The sequence below is a fragment of the Mauremys reevesii genome, linkage group 4 (genome assembly GCF_016161935.1).
Source record: "Mauremys reevesii isolate NIE-2019 linkage group 4, ASM1616193v1, whole genome shotgun sequence".
Classification (NCBI taxonomy): Eukaryota; Metazoa; Chordata; order Testudines; family Geoemydidae; genus Mauremys; species Mauremys reevesii.
This window is the reverse complement of record NC_052626.1, coordinates 129,966,953-129,989,600: the sequence shown is the minus strand read 5'-3', so window position 1 is coordinate 129,989,600 and position 22,648 is coordinate 129,966,953. Positions and strand designations below refer to the sequence as shown.

General features: G+C 55.5%; 2 protein-coding genes across 2 annotated transcripts in view; both read left to right on the top strand.

Moving 5' to 3' along the window:
• The window catches only part of LOC120404011 (maestro heat-like repeat-containing protein family member 7), a 134,375-nt gene that overhangs the window by 56,189 nt on the left and 55,538 nt on the right, over nucleotides 1-22,648 (top strand). The gene's annotated exons all lie outside the window — the stretch shown is intronic.
• On the top strand, nucleotides 14,929-18,187 carry LOC120404274 (protein FAM170B-like). Its single transcript, XM_039536500.1, has 2 exons — nucleotides 14,929-15,734; nucleotides 16,456-18,187. Exons 1-2 carry the CDS (start codon nucleotides 15,665-15,667, stop codon nucleotides 17,259-17,261), a joined length of 876 nt encoding a protein of 291 aa, XP_039392434.1. The 5' UTR covers nucleotides 14,929-15,664; the 3' UTR covers nucleotides 17,262-18,187.

Here is a 22,648-nt window from a genome sequence, read left to right as displayed (position 1 = left end):
CAGTGGCCCTCCTCGGGCGGGTGTCCCGAGCTCGGTCCCTGCTTTGGATGCGGGAAGGCGGGGCACCTACAGCGGGACTGCCCGAAATGGACTGTAGCTTTGGGTAGGTCTAGGAGCCGGCCGGACCCGATTACCACAGGTCCCCAAACTCATGGTCCCGGTGATGGTTGGGGACCAAGCCACGCAGGCTTTGATTGACTCTGGGTGCGGCCAGATGTTGGTGCGCCAGGCTCTGGGACCCCCGATCGACCCCCGTTTGAAGCCGATCTGTCTGCAGTGCATTCATGAAGACGTCCGGCCCTACCCGAGCGCTCGAGCCCGACTAACAGTGGGTGGTATCACCCGACAATTAGTAGTCATGCTGCAGATCAAGCCATACCCATGTCAGTGTGTTGCGGTCAGGATCCCCACTGACCGTCAGCCGTGGTAGCCGCTGCCTAGGGCCCCGGGCCGGGACGCAGTGGAGTGGATGGGCCTGCGTCCCCCCTGCCACCCCACTGATGGGTGGCAGTTTTCCCCCTCACCCCAGTGCTCAGCCCCTGCCCCAAAGGGCCTGAGCCTCCTAGACTGTTTGCTGCCCAGTCCCTGCACCAAAGGGCCTGGGCCTGCTGAACTATTTGTACTGTTGCTCAGCCCCTGCAGCAAAGGGCCTGGGCCTTCTTGAACTCTTTGTGTCGCTGCCCCGCCCCTGCACCAGAGGGCCTGGGCTTGCTTGAACTCTTTGTGTTGTGGCCCAGCCCCTGCAACAGAGGGCCTGGGCTTCCCAAACTGTTGCATATTGTTGCTCAGCCTTGCAACAGAAGGCCTGAGCCCTAATTGACTCGTGTATTGTTGCTCAGTGTAACGGGCCGGTGTGGCTCCCCTCCTCCCCTGGGAGGGTTGAGCCCCGGACACCCACGTTTACATACTCACATGCAGCCTCCTCCGCCCCCTTGTACATAACAATCCTCTGTTTCATTTTGATGTATTTTGATGTATTTTAATGCTTTTATTCATTTTATTTATTAAATAACTGTGTTTACAGTAATATAGCAAGATATAAAATATATACACATCTTGTCCTGTACACAGAACACAGACCGCTCCACTGGATCCCACAACCCATACAGGGAGAAAGCCGTAGAAAATGCTGACATCTCCAAAATCATATCAGGGCAAGAAAAGGCACTTGCTGTTTGCAACACTTGTACAGGACAGACACAGGGTGAGGGCTAGACTAAGTGGCCATGGTTAGTCCTGCTCCATCTCTACCATCTCAGTTTCCATCTACAGCTGTTCACACTCAAAATGCAGGACAGGGTAAGGTTAGCCCATCACCAAAGAACCTTAATGTAAAGCAGTGTTCCTTCCTGCGCCTGGTGGGGATCACGCAGACAGACAACACCCCAGGCTGGGCATTGTCCCAGGGTAAAGCAGGGCTGTAGCGTAAGGTGGAGTCGTCCTGGACGAACAGGGTGAGGCATGGGACAATGCAGCTGAGAGTTGCAGGGCTGGGCACCAGAAGAATCGCCGGGTGGAACTTTGGGGTATGGCAGGGAGGGTGGAACAAGCCCTGCTCTGGGTCAGTCCCAGTGCCATTGGCCCACTGCCTTTGAAGAGGCCACCGATGAAGGCCATTTGTCCTACTCCCTGGGTCCCGCAGCCCAGCTCTCCCTGGAGAGAAACTTTGCCTTGAAATCTTAAAGCAAGCGACTTTGTTGTTAGGGCTGAAGGGGGTGGTGGCATGGGAGACACTGACCATGTGATGACACCAGTCAGCTCAGAGAGAAATCTGCCGCTTGTGTTCTTTGGGGGATCGTACCTTAAAAAGGGGTCAGCAGGAGGTGGAAGGGCTGAGTGTAAAGGACCAGGAAGGAAGTAGGGTCGTGGGAGAGGGTCAGTGCCAGGACATCCCGTTGCTAATGAGAATCCGCCTTCCAAGTAGCACCGCCCCAGGTCCGTAATCCTTATGCTGGAGAGCACTGTGAAGCGAAGTCTCCCGCTGAGCCACATGGCCCTGCCCAACATAAGGGCTGCAGAGCAGGGCCCTCAGAAGGGTCCTGCGGGCATGAGGATGGGACCCCTCGGAACCACAGGCTTCCCCAAGGCTTTGGGGGCTAAAGGAGTCGGCTTCTGAAGTGGACACTGTGCCCTGTCACCAGGGATTAGAGGAACAGGCTAGCACTCTGGCTCTGCAGTGCTAACAGCTAATCCAGGGCCTGAAAGGGGTGAGCCGTGGAGTACTAGACCTTAGTCCAGTAGTGTAGCTAGTGGGGTGCAGGGGAAGCAGCTGCTTCCCCTCAGCACATTTTCAAAAAAGCTATGCCTGAGGCGAGGTTACCATGGCACCAGGGGCAGGGCCCATGCTCCACTCTGAAGCTTGGCCTGCCTGGCTTCCCCAGCTTGCTGCATACCCGCCTGCACCCATCAGCTGTGTCTCCCAGCAGGAGGAGACAGCTGATCCCGGGCGAGGAGGAAGAGAAGAACTGAACTCCAGCAAGCTAGGCTCCTGCAGGCAGGCTTTGCTGTCTTCCCCTTGTGTGCTGCATAAACCCTGCTCTCTCCCTGCATTGCCGATTAGCTGTCTCCCAGCAGGAGGGAGACAAACAGATAATCAGCTGGGAATGGGGAGAGGGAAAGAACTGAGCTCCAGCAAGCTGGGCTCCTGGGGAGGAGGAGAGGCTGGGGCCTTGGGAAAGAAGGGGTCAGTCAGGGCATGCCCCTCTAGGGGCAGGGCACCTGCCCACAAGCCATCAGCTGTTCAGCCAGGGCAGGGGCAGTAGGGTAGCTAGCTAGGAGTGTGAGTGCTTGCTGATTCGCTGGTTTTGGCCACCAGCCAATCAGTGAGAAATGCTCCTGGAGCAAGGGGCTGAGCAGCTGAGACACCCCAGCTCCTTCTCCTACCTGCTTCTTGTGGCACTGTGGCAGGTGTGCTTTCTCTGGCTCTGCAGCAGCAGCTCCTAACCTCTTACCCAACTAAAGGCAGCCAGTAGCAGCAGCTGGTAAGTGTATTTCAAAGGGGTCTTTCTTGTGGTGAGGCTGGATTGGGGGCGGGGGACTGGAAACCCTCCAGGTGGCTGTGAGAGCCAGCACCTGGCTGCTGGTGGGATGGCTGTCTGCCTTATACTGGGATTGGGAATTAGTGCCCTTACATGCAACTCCTCCTATTGTGCCAGTGTAGATCCTGCTGTTAGTACAGCTATTTGCAGGTGCCCTGTGTTTAGCTGAAACTTTGGACTTAGTTTAGTGGGGATGGACTCAGACTGAGAGCTAAACTGACACTACTATCCTGCTGTGTGGATCCCAGTGTGCTTGTACTGTGAATGTTTGGCATGCACATGTGGCTATATTTATCTCATTGTGCAGATGTGCTTGGTGTGATGATGACATTATGCTAAGATGAATCGTGAAAATAGTGTCCTGGTGTGATGGTGGTCACTCTGTGCTGTTCATGTGAATCTTGCATTTTTGTATGCTGGGTTGGTGTAGCCCTGTTGTTCCCAGGAAATTAGAGCCACAAGGTGGGTCAGGTAATATCTTTTATTGGAGCAACTTTTGTTGGTGAGAGAGAGAGAGGGAGAGAGCGAAGCTTTGGAGCTTTCATGGAGTTTTCTTCTTCCTGAAGAAGAGTTCTGTGAAAGCTCAAAAGCTTGTCTCTCTCACCAACAGAAGCTGGTCCAATAAAAGATATTACCTCACCCACCTTGATATATATTCCCCTCCGCCCCCCCGCCATATTACCTCATCCAGCTTTCCGGGAGTGAGTTTTCATCATGACATGGGAAGTGCTCTGACTTGTCCTGACTTCTCTGTATCTGCCCCTCTAACTTGCACTGCAGCCCAGTACTTGGGGGCTGGGTGCCTGCAGTGCTGAGATCTGTGAGATCAGGGACTCTCAGACCCAGCTGGGAGGGGAAGGGCACTCCTTGTCGGCCTCTCTCTCTCTTGCTGCCTCCTTTTTTCCGAGTGCCTCATGATGCATAGAGTCAGCGTGGCTAGGTGCTGCATTGGAGAGCCTCCCAGTGCAGCCCCCAACCCCCTCTGCCCCATGCGAACCCCCAACAGTCCCTGCCCACCTCTGTCCGATTGTCTCTCTTATGTGGGGGACTGTGCCCCCACCCCCTGTTCCTGTGTGCTGCCTGCTTCCAGGGGCCACAGATTGCAGAGCAGCCCCCTCAGGAAAGATGAGGGGCTGTCCCACCAGGTGCGAGCACAGCCCTCCGGAGCACTGCTTTGTCCCGTTATATCCGAATTCATGTTATATCGGGTCGTGTTATATCGAGGTAGAGGTGTAATTTAATATGTCGTGTGGCACCTTTTTTTATGTGTTGGCTCCCCCTGATTTTAGAACCTGGCTATGTCACTGCCTTAGTCAGCCCTGCCGCTGCAGCACACATGGTAGCAGATGAGACAGAATGAGGCCCAGCTCCAGGAGGGTACCACAGCCAGTGCTGCGAAGGGAGCTGCATGGCCTGTACGGCTGGGAGAGGACAAGGGTGGTCATGGGGGAGAAGAGAGCCTGGCAGAGACAAAATACTGCAAATTATGCAGAAACAGGGCTGAGCAAAATTGTCTCCAGTGTCCGTTAGGGTGGATTTCCCTGCACCCAGCCACCCAGAAGCAGGTAAGGGAACAGGGCCCCTGGGTGCCACGCTAGGGGTACATGCAGTGCCCACAGCCATTCCAGGGAGGCAGCTCAGATATGTAACTTACATTCCCACTGGTCAATTTCACCATCGTTCTGCAGGAGGCGCCATTGCTGCAGAAGCCCTGAAGGCTACCTGCATTGAACCGTCCCTCCCAATGAAGGCCAGGGCCTGGAGCCACTCCCTGAATTAAACCCCCTTCTTGTGCAGTGGGTAGGTGAAGGCAGCCAATGGCCTTTCAAGTCTTGGATGGTTTCAGTGCCAGAAAGGGGATGGAGAGAGGAGGTCGGGTAGAGGTTACAACCACCCTGGACTCCTCTCTGCATTTCACCCCAAGTTACTAAGCTACAGCCTCCCCCCGCCTCTGGTGCCAATGCTGAGGAGACTCTTGGGGGGTGAATTGGTCTCCTGCACCCCTCACTCTCCTTCTCTGTTACCTGCTTCCCACAATAGACAGACACAGTTAAACTCTTCCAGTGTCACAGTTACTGTCACTCACTGCACCTGCACAGAGGCATTTGTTCCCTGTCTTCCCAACTTACATGGTACCATGGGGATGACTGCACCCAAAAGAACCTCTCGATTTGTGCTGTCCTTTCGCCTGTGTTGCCCCCTGAAAGCACAATCACATGCAACCACTAGGAGGCAGATTTTGAAGACAAGAAACCAATATAACTCCATAGTTCTAAGAGGCGAACGCCCCCAGCTACAGACAATAGCAGGGGTACGCCAGGGGGTGTGCTATGAGTTACTGCCCTGCAGAAGGGGTGCAGCATATATAGTTTATGGGAATGTGCTTCCCCTTTGATTGTACATTACAAGGCTGCCCCTTATTCCTGTGACTAAGTGGCATTGTGCTTTCAGCCAGGGCTGTTCCAGGATTTGCACCTTCGCATGAGGCACATCGGTGGGGGTGCGGTCTGGACCGGGCACCTGGAATTCCAGTCTCCACGGCTGGCGAGCTGCCCAGCAGTACGGCTGCAGGCTATGAGTCCTGGGGGGGCTCGTGGCATTTCTCACACTGGGTGGCATATGCAGATGTGCTCAGCACTGGCCTCCTTCTGCTCCCACTGAGGTCAACAGAACGGCGCCTTCCCTCCCGCTCGCCATGGGAGCAGAGTTAGGCTGACGCTGAGTGCTCTGGACTACCCCATCCAGAGAGTCCCCTCCTCGCCAGGTTTTTGGCAGGCAGCAAGCCCCTGGAGCTGGCACGTACAGGAGAGCGGAAGTACAAAAGATGGCTGGAGAACTCAGCTGGGAGGCAGCCGCCAGAGGAGCCAGATGCCTCCTGTGAGCTCCCAAGCTGGAAGGCTGCTGCTGACCCGAGGAGCCGAGGACTGGCCAGGGCCATTTACAGACCCAAGCAGGGAGGAGCTGCAAGCTGTGAAAGTAGAATGAATTATATTGTAAAAATAAGAATGGATTAAAGAAATGTTGTATGTACCTTTAAGCAGAAATAAGAAATGTTGAAATACAGGTGCCAGGAAAAGAAACATTAGGCATAAACAATGGTGCTAATGGCGAAACATTAACAGAAGATCGGTAATAGTTAATAAGAAAATAAGATATGCATGCCTAGCCCAGGTAAACTTATCTGCTTCTGCTTCCTTTGTTATCTTGTTAAGTTCTCACCCTTTTATCTGTATAAATAAGATAGTTGGTGTCTTGCATGGGTCTCACATTATCTGGGTGTTATTAGCAGAGCGCTGTGCTAATAAAACAGAGTGGTCTGACAAACTGAGTCTTGAGTCTAACTTTGACAATTTGGAGGTTCTACCGAGACGGCAACCGTCTTCACTGGGGCTGTGAGATTACTGACTGTTTTTTGTAGGACGACCGTGGCAGCCGGCACCTGGGCATTTGGCCCGAGCGGTCCTCCACCAGAACGGAAAGGCGCACAACCACAGTGAAGTCTACGCCATTGAACCTCTTGGCTCCCTCTCTGGTTGGTTCCCTCTCTGTTCTGGTAGGGATCCTGGGATCTGACATCAGGAATCTGGTCAGGTAATTATTTCTGTGTTTTGTGTGGACTGAGGACTGTCCTGTCTCCGTGTCTATCCATCCTCCTGTGGAGTGTTTGAGTCTGGGTGCCATCTCTGTCCAAGGATCGGCCAACCAAGGGGTTCCTGTCCCTGCGGTCTGAGTGAGTGGAATCTGCACAATTGCAGTTGCACCGCACTTTGGGTAAAACCCCTGGTGTGAAAGCAAGGGCGATTGAGGCAGTAGCCTGTGGGCTCCTTTTGTATGTTGCACCGGGCATCGCTCTGAAGAACCCAAATTTCCTTCTTGTGCGATTGGTGTGTGAAGTCCTCCTGTATGGGTAACCAGACGTCTAAGTTGGGACAGTTCCCTAAACGAACGCTGGCTCATTTTATATATTTAGGATGGGTCCGGACTCCTGTAAATTTCTGGGAAAATGGTCTAGGCTAACTCAGGGGGATCCCAAAACTCAGTGGCCACTGTTAAAATCTTGGAACAAAGACCGAGTGGACGTCTTAAAGAACAAACTCGGCCAACCGAAAACTAAATTGGCTAAAGAAGAGGTTAATTGTTTCATTCAGTGGTGGGAAGAGGCAAATCGTAGCTGGACAAAATCAAAACTCATCTCTCTCAAATATTCAAATAATAAGTTAAAATCTTTATTAAAAGCCTCCTCTCCCACCACCAGACTGAGTGCTCCCCTTTACCCCGTTCTCAAAAACCCTCCACCCCGGATCGATCCAACCCCTTTAATACTCCCGTCTCATTGTAAAAAGGACAAAAAGCTCCTTGTTCTGTTCCCCTTTGTTGTCTGCTTCAAAAGCTGATTCTTTAGTGTTCCACTACCAATTCAGCAAAGAGGGTGAGCTCCTCAACTAGCCCCCACCCTTCCTGGTCCCTTTCCTTAAACATTTCTTTCAAAATTGTGAAGTGACCACAGTATCACTCACAAATGGTTCATTGGAAAAAAAAGCAGGATCGGGCCCAGAAAAGCAGGCAAGCAACAGATAAAGAAACTGAAAAACAGGTTGGAAGCCCTAAGGGCATAGTGTTGGCAGTAAGAAAAGCAGTAAGTGCAGGCATGAACCCCTGGAACAATACTTAAAATGGTGAAATCTGAGGTGATAAAGGTGTCATTTTGGGAGATCCAGTGATTTAAGGAAAGAGAGTGAAAAGTTAACTCTACAGAGGCTGGAGAGAATTAAGCAATTAAACTTTGTGAAAATGTTTAAAAGGACCATGTTAAAGAGAGAGAATGCTTGGTTTCTTTGCAGCCATTCTGAAGGGAAAATGGGCCCTTTTCCAGAAGAATGCCTGTAAATAATCCAAATATATATACAGCTATGTAAAAACAAAGCAGTGTAAAGGAATGTTAAGGAAAAGAAAATGTGTATGTATCTATTTGTCTGTGGAAAATACATAAAGTTCTAAGAATCTAAACCAGCACATCTGGTTTGTAAAACTCTCATTTTGTAGGTGTAAGATATATTGGTTTTGTTTTTGTTTTTAATGACACTAAAAATTCATTTGACTCTTTTAATTTAAAGTTTCAAAACAGATAAACCTTTTTGCAAGACACAGGTAATTAGTGTTGTTTGGCTTTGGGATTTAGCATTTAACCCTTAAGGGGTAACTTGATTCTTTATAAAATTTAAAATGTTTTTAAATAAAGACCAAGTCATGGCTGCAATAGGGCAGTCAAAATCAGGAGAATAGGGAGAGATTCTGGGGTCTTTTTGTTTGTTTGAATAGGGTTTTTTTTTGTAACGATAACAGATAAGAGCTGTAGTGAAAGAATAAGAAATTAACAGTGACCCTCTATAGATGGGGCCAAACCTGCTGGACCTGCTGAGGGGAACAACGGTGCTGTGGGCTGGAGAGCCAGGGTCACAGTGGGGTGGAAGGCGAGATTCCCTCGCACAGAAGTGCCGGCGCCGGCTCATCGCTGGGAAGGGAGACCCCGGAGCAGGGGCGGCTCTAGGCACCGGCAAAGCAAGCACCTGCTTGGGGCAGCCCATTTGCAGGGGCGGCATGGGAGCTGAGAACCAACAGGGGCCCTGGGAGCTGTAGTTCCTTGGTTAGCTCCCTGCCTATAGAGCCAGCCCTGGAGCAGGGAAAGAACTACAATTCCCAGCATTCCCTTGGCCACTACCAACTGGAAAGGAAGGAGGGGACCTCAGGAGGCAGTGTGCTGCGAGTGCTGTGGGTGGCAGGGAGACCAGATTTGAACATTCACAAAACAGGACACTCCAGGGGGAGGGAAACCCCACTGTTGGTGTCACTAGGCAGAAATCTAGGTAACTCCGGGGGGTGGAAGACCACGAGTGTCAATTAAGCGCCCCTGCTCTGGGTCTACGTGAGCCAAAGCAATTCCATCATGTGAACTTCATCCAACCTAAATGTTAATAGCCTAAAAGCAAAATGTGTAACAGTCAGCTTTTCTAGCAAACAGCTAACAGCTGTAGCTTCACTCAAACTAGCAAAAGCGGTAGTGATAGAAAGGGGGAAAGTCTACGTGCGCCTGGGCCAACAAGGCCAAAGATAAGCATGCGAATGGGAACTTTTCTAACACGCTAAAAGGTAATGTTTAAACTAACTGCTGTTGGGAAAGGAGGGGTGAGGGGGAAAACAAAACAAAAGGCTTACACAAACAGCTTAAGATATAAATATTGTAAATACCTTGCAATGCTGGCAACAAAAGTGGCATGTGAACATCTGTTCTCACTTTCAGGTGACACTGTAAACAAGAAGCGGGCAGCATCATCTCCCATAAACGTAAATAACTTGTTTGTCTGTGCGACTGGCTGAACAAGAAGTAGGACTGAGTGGACTTTCTAGGCTCTAAAGTTTTACATTGTTTTATGTTTGTGTCCAGTTACGTAGCAAAAAAAAAGCTACATTTGTGAGTTGCACTTTCACAGTAAAGAGATTGCACTATGGTACTTGAATGAGGTGAACTGAAAAATATTATTTCTTTTATCATTTTTACAGTGCAAAGATTTGTAAGAACAATAATATCAAGTGAGTACTTTACACTTTCTATCCTGTGTTGTAATTGAAATCAATATATTTGAAAATGTAAAAAAACATCCAAAATATTGAATACATTTCAATTGGTTTCTACTGTTTAACAATCTGATTAAAACTGATTAAGCGTGATTATTTTTTTTAATCACAATTAATTTTTTTTAGTTAATCGTGTGAGTTCACTGCAATTAATTGACATCCCCAGTGATTCGTTTTCAAATGATACCTCCTGAGGCGTGTTTTGTACAAAGATGATCACAGTAGCGGGGCAGGTCTGAATACAAGGCTGCATTCGGGCACAAAGAGCCTCCCATGGGAAGCCCCATATCCAATGCAGAGGGCAAAATGTAACCGCTGCCAATCGCGCCAGCAGCAACAAGGGCCGGGTCCTTATTTTAGGGGACTCCCTACGATTTCTTCCTTTTTTGGCTCAAGACCCCACCCCATAATGCGGGAACCTATAAGCCGAGTGCCTTTGCTAGGCAAATCCGTCCCCTCTTGCAAGCACAGAGGTTTAAACAAACAAACTTTATGGAGGGAGAGTGGAGAAAAGGGACAGGCCAGGCTGACCTGAGACAAATAGTTACACTTTAACGCCTCGCACCCCCGGTTACCTCACGGTGCACAAGTCACAGAACCAAACAATTGGACCCTGAGTGGCTGGTGCCGTTTTTGGCCTCCCCCTCTCAGTTCAGGGCCCCCCCGATTTCCTCACTCACAGTCTGTGCTTCCAGGAGTCCAGGACAACCAGGGGCCGGTTTGGTAGCCAGCTGGGGCTCCACCCCGTGCCCTGCTATAATGATGTCGGCGGCTAGGCCAGGGAGGCCTCACCATACTCACTAGGCTGATGTAGTCGGTCGCTGTGAATTCCTCTGCTCCCGCTGGCGGCACCCACCTGCCCTCACTCTGACGCACCGTCTGCCGGAGGCGGTGGCCTGAGGCTGAATCCAACAGCGCTTTCTGCTGCCTTCTGGGGCCTGTGGTTGGGCCTATGGCTGCCTGGCTCTGCCTGCTGCTCAGGGGAGCAGAACTGCCAGACACCTGGCCCCTCTGGTGAGCTCTGCCCGCATGCAGCAGGGACAGCTCATGGCTTAGATCTCTCAGATAACGGGATCAGCGGCCTGGGGAACCCATCAGGGTCCCTGTCCCCCCAGAGAGGTGTTCCCAGCAACAAGCCTCTCTCCCCATCCCTATACTTCTCGCCCTATTGTTTTATCCCTTCCTTTCCCTTTCCCTCTTCTCCGATCTCTTCCACTCCACTCTCCTTGTCTGAGTACCTGTGTGCGACAGTTATGGGTGCTCCCGAGATCCCTCAGATCCCCTCCCTTCAGCCAGGGCGGAGGCCCTGTGGCCAAGGTGCTCAGCCGGACTCGAGGAATCTCTTCAGCTCACCAAAGAGAGGGGTTAAGTCGCCACTTGATCTCGGTTTATAAGTACCTACACAGGGAGGAGGTACTTGACCCTACGGGGAGGCTTTTTAGTCTAGCAGACCAAGGCAGAATGAGATCTGATGGCTGAAGGAAGCTGACGTGGGGCCAATATTTTAAAAGAATTAACAGACTGACCCGGGTAATTATAGGCCTGTCAGTCTGACATTGATCCCAGGCAAGATAACGGAGCTTTTTCACCACGATGCTTGTGGCTGCCCTGCACTGGCCAGGCAGACTAAACCGCAACACCTTGCCAGCAGGACCTGCCCTGAAAGCCAGCTCAGTTCACGTGGTTTAATTTCTGGTGCGATGGGCCCCGGCATGCCTGGCCTGCTGGGCCTGGGGCCGGCAGAGAGAAGAAGCACAAAGATCTCAATGGTTCTGCATGGCACAGAAATGGGGTGGGAGAAGGGGGAGCCTGGGGGTGGGGAAGAGCCCCCAGATCAAGACATGACAGCCCTGGGCTCCTGTGTGCATCTCCGGGGGCTTGGGGCAGGAGGGCGACACAGGCAGGATGTGGTAGTTTCTGATCACTCAGAGGAACCGCAAGAGAGGAGCCGAGAACAGAATCCCTCCTTTGATCTTGGAAACCCACAAACAGAAAAGACACCAGAGTGAGACTCCCCCGCCTCCAACCCGTCAGGGTGAGAGAAGGGGGGAAGGAAAGGTGCTGGTTGATTCACTCATTCTACCACAGGTGACCTTTGGCAAGTCACACAGGATATGACGACTCTACACACAAACACTCACAGCTGGCCCCTGCCAGCTGACGTGGGCTCGTGGGGCTTGGGTGTAATTGTGGGGTCCTAGACCCCCATGTCTACAGTGCAGTTAAACAGCCCCTTAGCCCGAGCCCAAGTAAGCTGTCAGGGGCCGGCCGCAGGTGTCTACCTGCACAGTAGAGATACCCTCAGCCGCTCCGTGCCTCAGTTTCCATCTGTAAGTGGAGATAATGGCACAGCCATGCTTCAGGAAGGGGGAAATTCATTAATGACAGAGAATCGCTATGGTGATGGGGCCCACAGATGGAGCTAGGAGGTTGCACGGCTAGTCTATGAGGATACAGGAACGGGGGCTGCTGCTCCGTCCGGAGCTCAGTATCCCAGCACATATGGCTGGTCCCTGCTCCTGCTCAGCGACCCAGCAGTACGGCCAGCTAAGGACGGGGAGTATTGTTATACGTGTGCACACAGTGCTGTAAATGCGCACAGCCCTCTGCCAGACACAGCCCTGCCCCAGAGAGCTCAGATTATAAAGCCCCAGGCCAGTTCCCAGGGACGTCAGTGGGCGTCTTGCCATTGACTTGACTGGGGTTATGGGCTCTTCCAGACTATCCAGCCTTGCAGTGTCGGGTTCCCTAATTCCTAGGAGGGCAGGTTTGCCGGATCAGCACAGATCTGCTCTGCGGCTGGTCTGGCATCGCAGCTCCTGCTGTACACAACACTCCACTGGCCATCACCGCCTTCTCCGACAGCACCGCAGGCTCCTGGTCTCACCAGCCCACTATCATCCCTCCTCAGAGCCCAGGGACAGCTGCAGGCCCCAGGAGAGATCAGGGCCCCGTGTGCCTGGTGCTGCACGTACATGTGAGGAGAGGCAGGCCCTGCGCTGAAGAGCTTCACTCTAAGCGATCAGGCAAGGAGTGAGGGAAAAGGACGTGTTCTTAATGCCATTTCACAGCGGGGACCTGAGGCCAGAGAGACTAAAGGACTGGCCCAAGGTCATGGAGGGAATCGCTGGCAGAGCAGGGAATTCACCCACAGCGCAGGGCTCCCCCTCCAGAACTTCTATCTCCAGCTCCTGCTGTACCCAGATAGGCCCATATCCCCCTGCTACCGACCCAGCTGATACTAGCCCAGGCGCAGAAGAGATTGATCCTGCTCATCCGGCATCCACTGATCCAGAACCGCACAGGGGCCGACAGCCCCAGGAGTGTTCCTTGGGCTGGTGTGTCTGCGATGCTGTTCTCAGCTCGACACACAGGGGGCTGGGCGAAGAGATGCAGCACAGAGCTCACAGCCCAGGGGATGGGGAGGAGGGGGCTTTATGCCACCTTTGCACCCTCCCCAGCCTCAGCTGCTCCACAGGCTGGGGCAGCCCTTGCTTTACCAGCCAGCCCTGGGAGCCTGGCTACGTGACAGCAGCCTCCTGGGGTGCCCTAAGGGTCACAGAACTGCTCAGAATCTGCCCCATGACAGGCCCGTCCCACCCCAACCTTCCCCCAACACACCCCCTACAAGCGTGCAGCGAGCGTCGGCTGCCCCCATGGCTGTGTAGGAGGAATCAGCTCTGGCTGGATGTGGGGCTTCACACCGCTCCAGCCCTCTCGTGCAACGGGAAGGGGCTCCGGGGGGTGGGCAGGGGAGAATCTCCCCCTTGATCCTTTTTTGAGACCTCTCAGGCCCTTTGCCTCAATAATTGCTAGTGGCAGTGAGTTCCACGGTTTGTTCTGGGTTGTGTACCAAGGTGCTTCCTCTTGCCTGGTTAAATAAGTTGCCTTTTAATGTCCTTGGGGCATCTCTTGTTCTCGAACTGTGGGAAAGGGGAAATTGGCCACCACTGCACCTACCCTTCAGAAATTGTACCCAGCCATCACGGGACACTTCTCCTTTCCAGACGAAACAGTCCCAGATCTTAACTCTCTTCTCTCAGGGGAGTTCCCCACCCTGACTGTCTGGGGCCATGATTCATTTCCCTCCCTCTTCTCTGACCCACTGACATCCTGGCAGCAGATGCACTTCTCTCCCTTCCAGCCGCTGCCGTGACTCAGAACTCCTTCGCTTGTGGCGGTGGTCAGAGCGGGCGGCGAGATCAGGACGGCCAGCCCCCAGCGGTCCAAACTCAGGAGCCGGCCCCAACATCATGAGATTGCCCTATAAACACGGAGATCTTTTTAATGTATAAACGTTGATGTGAGGGGGTGTAGAGACGCCACTCTGAGCAGGAAGGGGTTAATGGAAGCCTGTGCCCCTATCAGCCCCCCCGCATTACACCTGTATAAGGTGTCAAGTGTGTAGGGAAGGTTTAGAAGAGGGGAAACCCAGTTCTGCTTCCTACAGAGGCTCTGGGCAGTGTCCCCTTACGAGCCCACCTACGATGGAGGCCTGAGAACCCCAGAGCCAAGGACTGGAAGCAGGGGCGGCTCTAGCACCAGCAAAGCAAGCACGTGCTTGGGGCAGCCCATTTGCAGGGCCGGCAGGGATCCAGCATGGGAGCTGAGAACCAACAGGGGGCCCTGGGAGCTGTAGTTCCCTGGTGAGCTCCCTGCCTATAGAGCCAGCCCTGGAGCAGGGAAAGAACTACATTTCCCAGCATTCCCTTGGCCACTACCAACTGGAAAGGAAGGAGGGGACCTCAGGAGGCAGCGTGCTGCGAGTGCTGTGGATGGCAGGGAGACCAGATTGGAACATTCACAGAACAGGACACTCCAGGGGGAGGGAAGCCCCACCCTGCACCATCCACTCCCTCGGACTGGGTGGGGTTGGGTGCAGGTGGCAGTGACACGGCACTGGCTGGGGTGTGTCCCTTTGAACAGACAGCACTGAACCTTGGCATGAGTTAAGCCTTGAGAGGCCTTGGTTGATTTGGGGTCTCCTTGGGGGGCAGCTAGATCCTGGTGGGGGTCTGAGAGGCCTCCAGGGGGAGGAAGAAAAGCAGCCAGGAGCCACCATTGGACACTCCTGAGCAGGGGACACGTGCCCCCCATCTCCCCCTCCCCACCTGGAGCCTGCAGCGCTAGTTGTGGGGTCAGGGTGGGGTGAACGGCAGCACAGCGAGCGGCCTGCCTGGGGCCTGTGGGCAGAGGGGAGTGGTGGTTTGGGGAATTCAAACGGGGGCTGGGGGAGGCATCTCCGAGCAGCTCTGTGCTGGGGCCGCTGCCGACAGTGTGCTGGGCTCGGACTCGCTGTCTGTCTGTTTCTGTTTGTCCATTTAGACTGGCAGCTCATCGGGAGAGGGACCATCTCTCACTCTGGCATGGGCAGCGCCCGGCAATGGCCCTGGTCCTGACTGGGCCTCTCAGCCCCACCGTAACCCAAATCAACACTAATATGAATGGTCCTGCTCTTCGGTCTGTGCCAGCGCAAAGCCAGAGGCTGATATGGCTCCACCCTCCCTGATCGGAGCCCGGATGGGCCCTCCCGGGGCTTGTGCAGCATAGACCCAGCTGAGTGGTTTGGCTGGGACGTCATGAACTCGGCCCTCCCTGGATGGGACTCGAGGAGGCTCTGCCGGACCCAAGAGCAGGTGGCCCGGAACTCGGCGTTGTCATCCCAGCTGGCAATGACCTCACCCAGCTCAGAACTTCTCAGCCATTCGGACCCAAACAGCCGGATGCCGTTTGGAGCAGAACATTCCAGGGCTATTCAGACCACAACATTCTGGTGCCCCTTGGATCAAACCGTTGGCTCAGGTCAGTCGTGCTCCTGTCTCTGCTGCCTGCACTGTGAGAGTTGGAGATTTAGCTGGAGAATTGGACCAGAACCGCCATCCCTTCCCCCGCAGAGACCCGGACTTTCTGGCTAGTGCTGGGACAGAGACCCCAGCAGGTTTCGAGGACTGTGACAAGCACCAGCCTTGGCCCGAGTCCCCAGAGCCAGGACCATGGTGCACAACCAAGGGCTTCCTGCCGAGGCCCCAGAGACGAACCTTGGAGCTGCCCAGGACGGGTCAGGTGAGCAGGACATTCCCTGGGCCCACAGGACACTCGGGGTCCCTGGTCAAGGAGGAACTCGAACTCTCTCTGCCTCCCCAGGGAGGTAAGGGGGAGGGGGAAAGAAACAGAGACCCCCCCACACCAGGGCACAGTGGGGGAAACAGACTCCCCACGTGAGGAGAGACAGAGCCCTCGAGATGGTTCAATGGAAAAGAGGAAGAGGGACACACACACACACACACACACACACACACACACACACACACACACAGGAGATCATATCTGGGGGCACGAAATGGCTCTTCCATGTAGAAACGCCAGTGCAAAGAGTCCTGGGCCCTTGGGGTGAGGAGCCTAAGCCAGGGGCCCTGGAGATGGGCACAGCCCGGTCGCAGGCTGCCAGGGTGACAGATGTCAGGGCTGAGGCAGCCCAGTGGGGCAGAGTGTCCATCCCCCCAGGCCAGGGCAGCATGGGCACCGACAGGACGTTGTCTAGGGCTCTGTCCAGCCTAGTTTCCAGTGTGCCCAGCGAGGGGGCTCTGGCCCTTCCCTGGGGGCAGCGTGTCGGACCCCTGACCGGGCGCTCCCCTGATAGTCGCACTCAGTGAGTCCCCTTCCCCACCCCCTCCCCCTGCCTGCGGGGGGCCCCTTTGGGCCTGGGACACAGGGCTGGGAGCGGGTGGGGCACTCACCGCAGGGGGCGATGGCCGCAGGACCTGGGCTTTCATTCTGCTTTCAGAGTCGCAGAGATCAAGGGAGTCGCCCCCTCATCAGGGCGTCTCTGCCGGAAAGCCTGGTCCTGAGGAAACAGCAGAGGAGGGGGGCTCTGCTCCTGCTGGCCCCAGGGACCAAAGCCAGCATCCCTCTGTGGTTACATCGGTCACCAGCCACTCCTCCATGCGCGGCGTGGAACCCGTGGCCTCCAACCTCCCGTGTGCGCAGCCGCCCTGTGAGTCTCCCGGCTCAGGTGAGAAGAGAAAGCGCTCGGCAGGTGGCAGAGAGGCCGAGGAGGAGGCAGAAGAAAAGGCCCTTTATTATATGAAGGTCCAGGCCGTGAACGGCGTCTCGGTGGCCTGGGAGACCGGGGCCGGCTTTGAAGCCATTCGGAAGCGGCCTCGGATCTTTAAGACCAAGTACATCGGCGGGGAAAGCTTTGCCGGCTCGGACCTGAGCAGCTCCCACACCAAGTCGGAGCTGGGGGATGTGGACTCGGAGGCAGAGTGCGGCGTTGAGGGGCCAGCAGAGGAGGTGCCGCAGCAGCAGACGGGAGCACCCCCGGAGTGGCTCCTCACCATTGAGCAGGGTGTGCGGTGCCTGGCCTGCTGCCGAGTCTTTCCCAGCCTGGAGGCCCTGACCCACCATGTTAAGCAGGGGCTGCGCGAAGGCTTCAGCTGCCGCGTGTACTACCGGGTGCTGGGGCAGCTGAGGGCGAGAGACAGGTCCCAGGGGAGACGGCAACGCGGGGGCCGGGGACGCCAGCCACGCGTCCGGGAGTGCAGCAAGTGTGGGGGACAGATACGGCGCCCACGCAAGGCTGCCCAATAGGCCTGGCTAGGCCGTGCCGGGGGGTGCCCAGCTGCTGGCTGAGACCGGAAACGACTCTGCCAGAGCACCCCTGAAGCCACAGGGTGGCGAGTGCCGCCAGCAGCGGGTCCGGGGCACACACGCCAGTCGCTGCCCCCGGCTAGGAAGCCCTGCCCGCTCCCGGCTTGCCAGCCAGACCCGATCTCCACCTGAGGCCAGGACAACGAGCTCTGGGCCTCGCCGTGATACGCCCAGGTCCCTGCTTGGGAAAGACCAGCGCTATGAGCATCAGGGCTGAGAACTGGCAGCTCCAGCAGCGCCAGGCCAACTGCATCCCAGCCCAGCACTCCAGACCCGCCCCGGGCTCCCCCGCCCCGGGGCCAACAGGCCGAACCAGAGCTGCCGGACTCCCTCCCCTCCACCAGCCCGGCCGGAAGAGCAACCCGCAGCTCCCACAGCAAGGCCCTGCGGATGCCAGCAGAGCCCCAGACAGCAACGCCGGGCCCCACCCCTCCACAGGGCTCTGGCCGACCCGGACCAGCCACCAGCGACGGGGAAAGAACTGACGGCATCAGCCAGCCCTCTCCCTGCCAGGCCCCAGCCTAAAGCCTTGGCCGCCGGCCGCCCAGAGGGATGGAGGGTCGGTAGCAGATCCGCGTCCTTAGAGACGCACACGGACTCCAGCCCATCGACGGGAGGAAGGTGATGGGAAGACGTCTCTCTGCAGCATCCCCAGAGATGGACGCACAGGGTGGCTACAACACACAGCCCCTGAAGGCTGAGCCCTGGCCTCTGCCCCACAGAGCAGCGAGCTGGGAGGCGCCGCCGGCACAGACATCAGCTAAGTGACTTACTTTGGGGGTTCCCGTCGGGGCGGGGGGATGCCCTGGGGTCACGGAGCGTCTCAGGGGCTTGTGAGCTGGGCAGGGAGCTACATGGTCTGGGCAAGGGGCTGGAGGTCAGGAAGGCGAATGTGGGCAAGGGCTGGGTGGGAGGAAGCGGGGTGTGGGCAGAGGGCTGGAAGGGGTGTGTGTGTGGGGCTCAGGGGGCTCTATGGAAGGAAGGGGGTGGGGTGGGGTTCAGGGGCTGGATGGGAGGAAGGGGGTTTGGGTGGGGGTCAGGGGGCTGGATGAGAGGAAGGGGGTGTGGGTGGGGTTCAGGGGCTGGATGGGTGGAAGGGGTGTGGGTGGGGTCAGGGGCTGGATGGGAGGCAGGGGATGGGTGGGGTCCAGGGGCTGGATGGGAGGAAGGGGTGTGGGTGGGGTTCAGGGGCTGGATGGGAGGAAGGGGGGTGGGTGGGGTTCAGGGGCTGGATGGGAGGAAGGGGTGTGTGGGTGGGGTCAGGGGCTGGATGGGAGGAAGGGGTGTGGGTGGGGTTCAGGGGCTGGATGGGAGGAAGGGGTGTGGGTGGGGTCAGGGGCTGGATGGGAGGAAGGGGGTGTGGGTGGGGTTCAGGGGCTGGATGGGAGGAAGGGGATGGGTGGGGTTCAGGGGCTGGATGGGAGGAAGGGGTGGGGTTCAGGGGCTGGATGGGAGGAAGGGGGTGGGGTGGGGTTCAGGGGCTGGATGGGAGGAAGGGGTGTGGGTGGAGTTCAGGGGCTGGATGGGAGGAAGGGGATGGGGTGGGGTTCAGGGGCTGGATGGGAGGAAGGGGTGTGGGTGGGGTTCAGGGGCTGGATGGGAGGAAGGGGGATGGGTGGGGTTCAGGGGCTGGATGGGAGGAAGGGGATGGGTGGGGTTCAGGGGCTGGATGGGAGGAAGGGAGGATGGGTGGGGTCAGGGGCTGGATGGGAGGAAGGGGGTGTGGGTGGGGTTCAGGGGCTGGATGGGAGGAAGGGGATGGGTGGGGTTCAGGGGCTGGATGGGAGGAAGGGGTGTGGGTGGGGTTCAGGGGCTGGATGGGAGGAAGGGGGTGTGGGTGGGGTTCAGGGGCTGGATGGGAGGAAGGGGTGTGGGTGGGGTCCAGGGGCTGGATGGGAGGCAGGGGATGGGTGGGGTTCAGGGGCTGGATGGGAGGAAGGGGGTGTGGGTGGGGTTCAGGGGCTGGATGGGAGGAAGGGGTGTGTGGGTGGGGTCAGGGGCTGGATGGGAGGAAGGGGGTGGGTGGGGTCCTGGGGCTGGATGGGAGGATGAGGGGTGTGGGTGGGGTTCAGGGGGCTGGATGGGTGGAAGGGGGTGTGGGTGGGGTTCAGGGGCTGGATGGGAGGAAGGGGATGGATGGGGTTCAGGGGCTGGATGGGAGGAAGGGGTGTGGGTGGGGTCCAGGGGCTGGATGGGAGGAATGGGTGATGGGTGGGGTTCAGAGGGCTGGATGGGAGGAAGGGGGTGTGGGTGGGGTTCAGGGGCTGGATGGGAGGAAGGGGGTGTGGGTGGGGTTCAGGGGGCTGGATGGGTGGAAGGGGGTGTGGGTGGGGTTCTGGGGGCTGGATGGGTGGAAGGGGTGTGGGTGGGGTTCAGGGGCTGGATGGGTGGAAGGGGGTGTGGGTGGGGTCAGGGGCTGGATGGGTGGAAGGGGATGGGTGGGGTTCAGGGGCTGGATGGGTGGAAGGGGTGTGGGTGGGGTCAGGGGCTGGATGGGAGGAAGGGGATGGGTGGGGTTCAGGGGCTGGATGGGAGGAAGGGGTGTGGGTGGGGTCAGGGGCTGGATGGGAGGAAGGAGGAGGGCTGGATGGGTGGAAGGGGGTGTGGGTGGGGTTCAGGGGCTGGATGGGTGGAAGGGGTGGGGGTGGGGTCAGGGGCTGGATGGGTGGAAGGGGTGTGTGGGTGGGGGTCAGGGGCTGGATGGGTGGAAGGGGGTGTGGGTGGGGTTCAGGGGCTGGATGGGAGGAAGGGGTGTGGGTGGGGTTCAGGGGCTGGATGGGAGGAAGGGGTGATGGGTGGGGTTCAGGGGCTGGATGGGAGGAAGAGGGTGGGGGTGGGGTTCAGGGGGCTGGATGGGAGGAAGGGGGCTGTGGGTGGGGGTCAGGGGGCTGGATGGGTGGAAGGGGATGGGTGGGGTCAGGGGGCTGGATGGGTGGAATGGGGGTGTGGGTGGGGGACATGGGGCTGGATGGGTGGAAGGGGGGTGTGGGTGGTGACTGGATGGACCCAGCCCATCCCCACCCTACAGAATTCACCTCATTCCCTCCCCTGCCATAACCCCTCCCTCCCTTCTCCCCACCACACAATCAACGTCCTCAGCCTCCCCCCACAGCCAAACCCCTCCTCCTCTAGGAGCCCATCTGGCTCTCACTACCTGCCCCTCCCTCCAGCCCACCTCCACCCCAGTCCCCAAATCCCCCTCTCCCCTTCACTGTGCCACAGAGCCCAGCTCCTGTCCTGCTCTCACCCCCAAACGCCCTTCCTCCCTCCCCACAACTCCGCTCCTCTTCCCCCACCCGTTTCCTCTGCACCCCACCCGTGGGCTGGATTCACCTGTCCCAGGTCCGGCCTTGGCTTCTGGCCACACCACAACTCCACCAGCCACAATGGAGCTAAAGCTCTGACCTGCATCTTCACTAGGAGCAGGTTGAGCTGAGCCACATTAGATCCACCTGACCTTAACCCCAGCCCGTGTCTTAGTCCAGGCAAAGGGCCCGTGTCCTCCTCAGCGCCTGGCCCAGCTCGGTCAGGTGCTCAATTGAGCGAGAGGGACATAAAAATCTGCTAGGCAGCTTTGACATGCTCAGATCCCAGCTGTAGAGCAGGGAAAACATTCCCCACCGTGCACCACACGCCACAGCCGCCCGCCCGCCCTTCAGCTGAGGGGACGAAAGGCTTTCACCAACATTCATTAATGCAGCTTCACGCCCCTTGGCAGGAGAGGTAGCAGGTAGTAATTAACTCGCTAGTATTCATCACCATGCAATTTTGACAGGTTTCCACGCCCCTTTTAGGGCTCATGTCCCACCTTCCCACCCCGTTTCCGTTGGCACCAGAGTGTGGCGCCATCGGCCATTTTGAAAAAAATGTGTGTGTGTGTGTGTTTGACTAGGGGAAGTGTTGTGTTTGTTTGTGCTTGGGTACATGGAGAGAAAAAGGTTGAAGGAAGAGTGTGAAGAGTTAAAAAGAAAGTGAGTGAGGTTTAGTGGAAAAAAAGGAAATTTGAAAGAAGAGAGGTAAGTTATTGAAGAAAAGAGGCTGGTTATGACAGAATAGAAGGATTTTTGTTTTAGTTTGAAAGAAGAGAGATTTTTAGTGAGTTTGAGTAAGGAGAGATGATGGTAAAGGCTGAGTTTGGAGAATAGAAAATTTGGAGATAAATGTAAAAGGTGTATGAAATGTCAGGGTGGGTTAAGAAAAAATTAAATAATATTGAAAACTAGGTTTAAAAAGGGAAAGGCAGAGCCTGTTTGGTAAGCACAGGGTAAAAAAGTGAATAAAAAAAGCATTTAAACTATTCAATACCAGTGTAGGTTAAAAAAAAAGAGAGAGGTTAAAAGAAAGAACAGGAGAAGAAAAGAGAGCCCTCTGTGCAAAGAGCAAAGATAGAGCACATGGTGAAATCAGAATGAGAGAGAGAGAAGCAGGCAGAGCCCGTTTGCTGAGCACAGGGTAAGACAGTAACTAGAAAAGCATTCAGTATCAGGGTAGGTTAAGAAAAAAAGGGAGAGGTTAAAAGAAAGAAGAGGGCAAGAAAGAGAGCTCCCTCTGCAAAGGGCAAAGCTAGAGAGCACATGGTGGAATCAGAAAGAGAGCGAGAATTCCCACCTTTTCAATCTTTCTATAGAATGAGGCAACTCTTCTGGTTCAGACCCTCTCAGACTCGTTATCACCACCTTTGGATCGGCCCAGTCAGAGGTGGTTTTACAGCAGCGTCATAGAATTCATTTTCCTGAACCAATCCTAGAGTCCCAAGATTTTAAACAAGAGCCAACTCCCACCTTTCCCCCTCCCCTTTAACTGTTTTATTCTTATCTAAAGAAACGGACCCCCCCCCTGCATTTTCCCACCATGTAGCCCTTTTACAGAGGAGTGTTTATAGAAGTTAAAACCATAAGCTTTTAGTAACACACCGTTTTAAACAGTTTTTTCCCTAGGTTTTAGACTAACACGTGTTATTTTTTAGTAAGCACAATGTGAAGCTGCAGCAAAGCCCCTGTTAGCAAAGCAGCCTCTGTGAGTCAGTGGATCAGAGATAAGAAGGCTGCTTCTTTCCCAACATTTTTAACAAACACAGGTTAAAGTTACATTAAGTTTTGCAAAGGGAGAATGACTTGAAAAGACAAACCTAAGACACATCCCTTCTGTAGGTGGTGTAATAAAAAAAGAGCAGGTAGAAGCAACCTAGGCTTAAAACCCCAGGTTTTTAGTAACAGACAGTTTATAAACCCCTTATTTTGTAAACCATTGAATTAGAAAGAAGATTGCTTCTTCCCCCACTTTTTACCAAAGAGAGGTGAAAGGCTTTCAAGGGAATAAGCACTTGC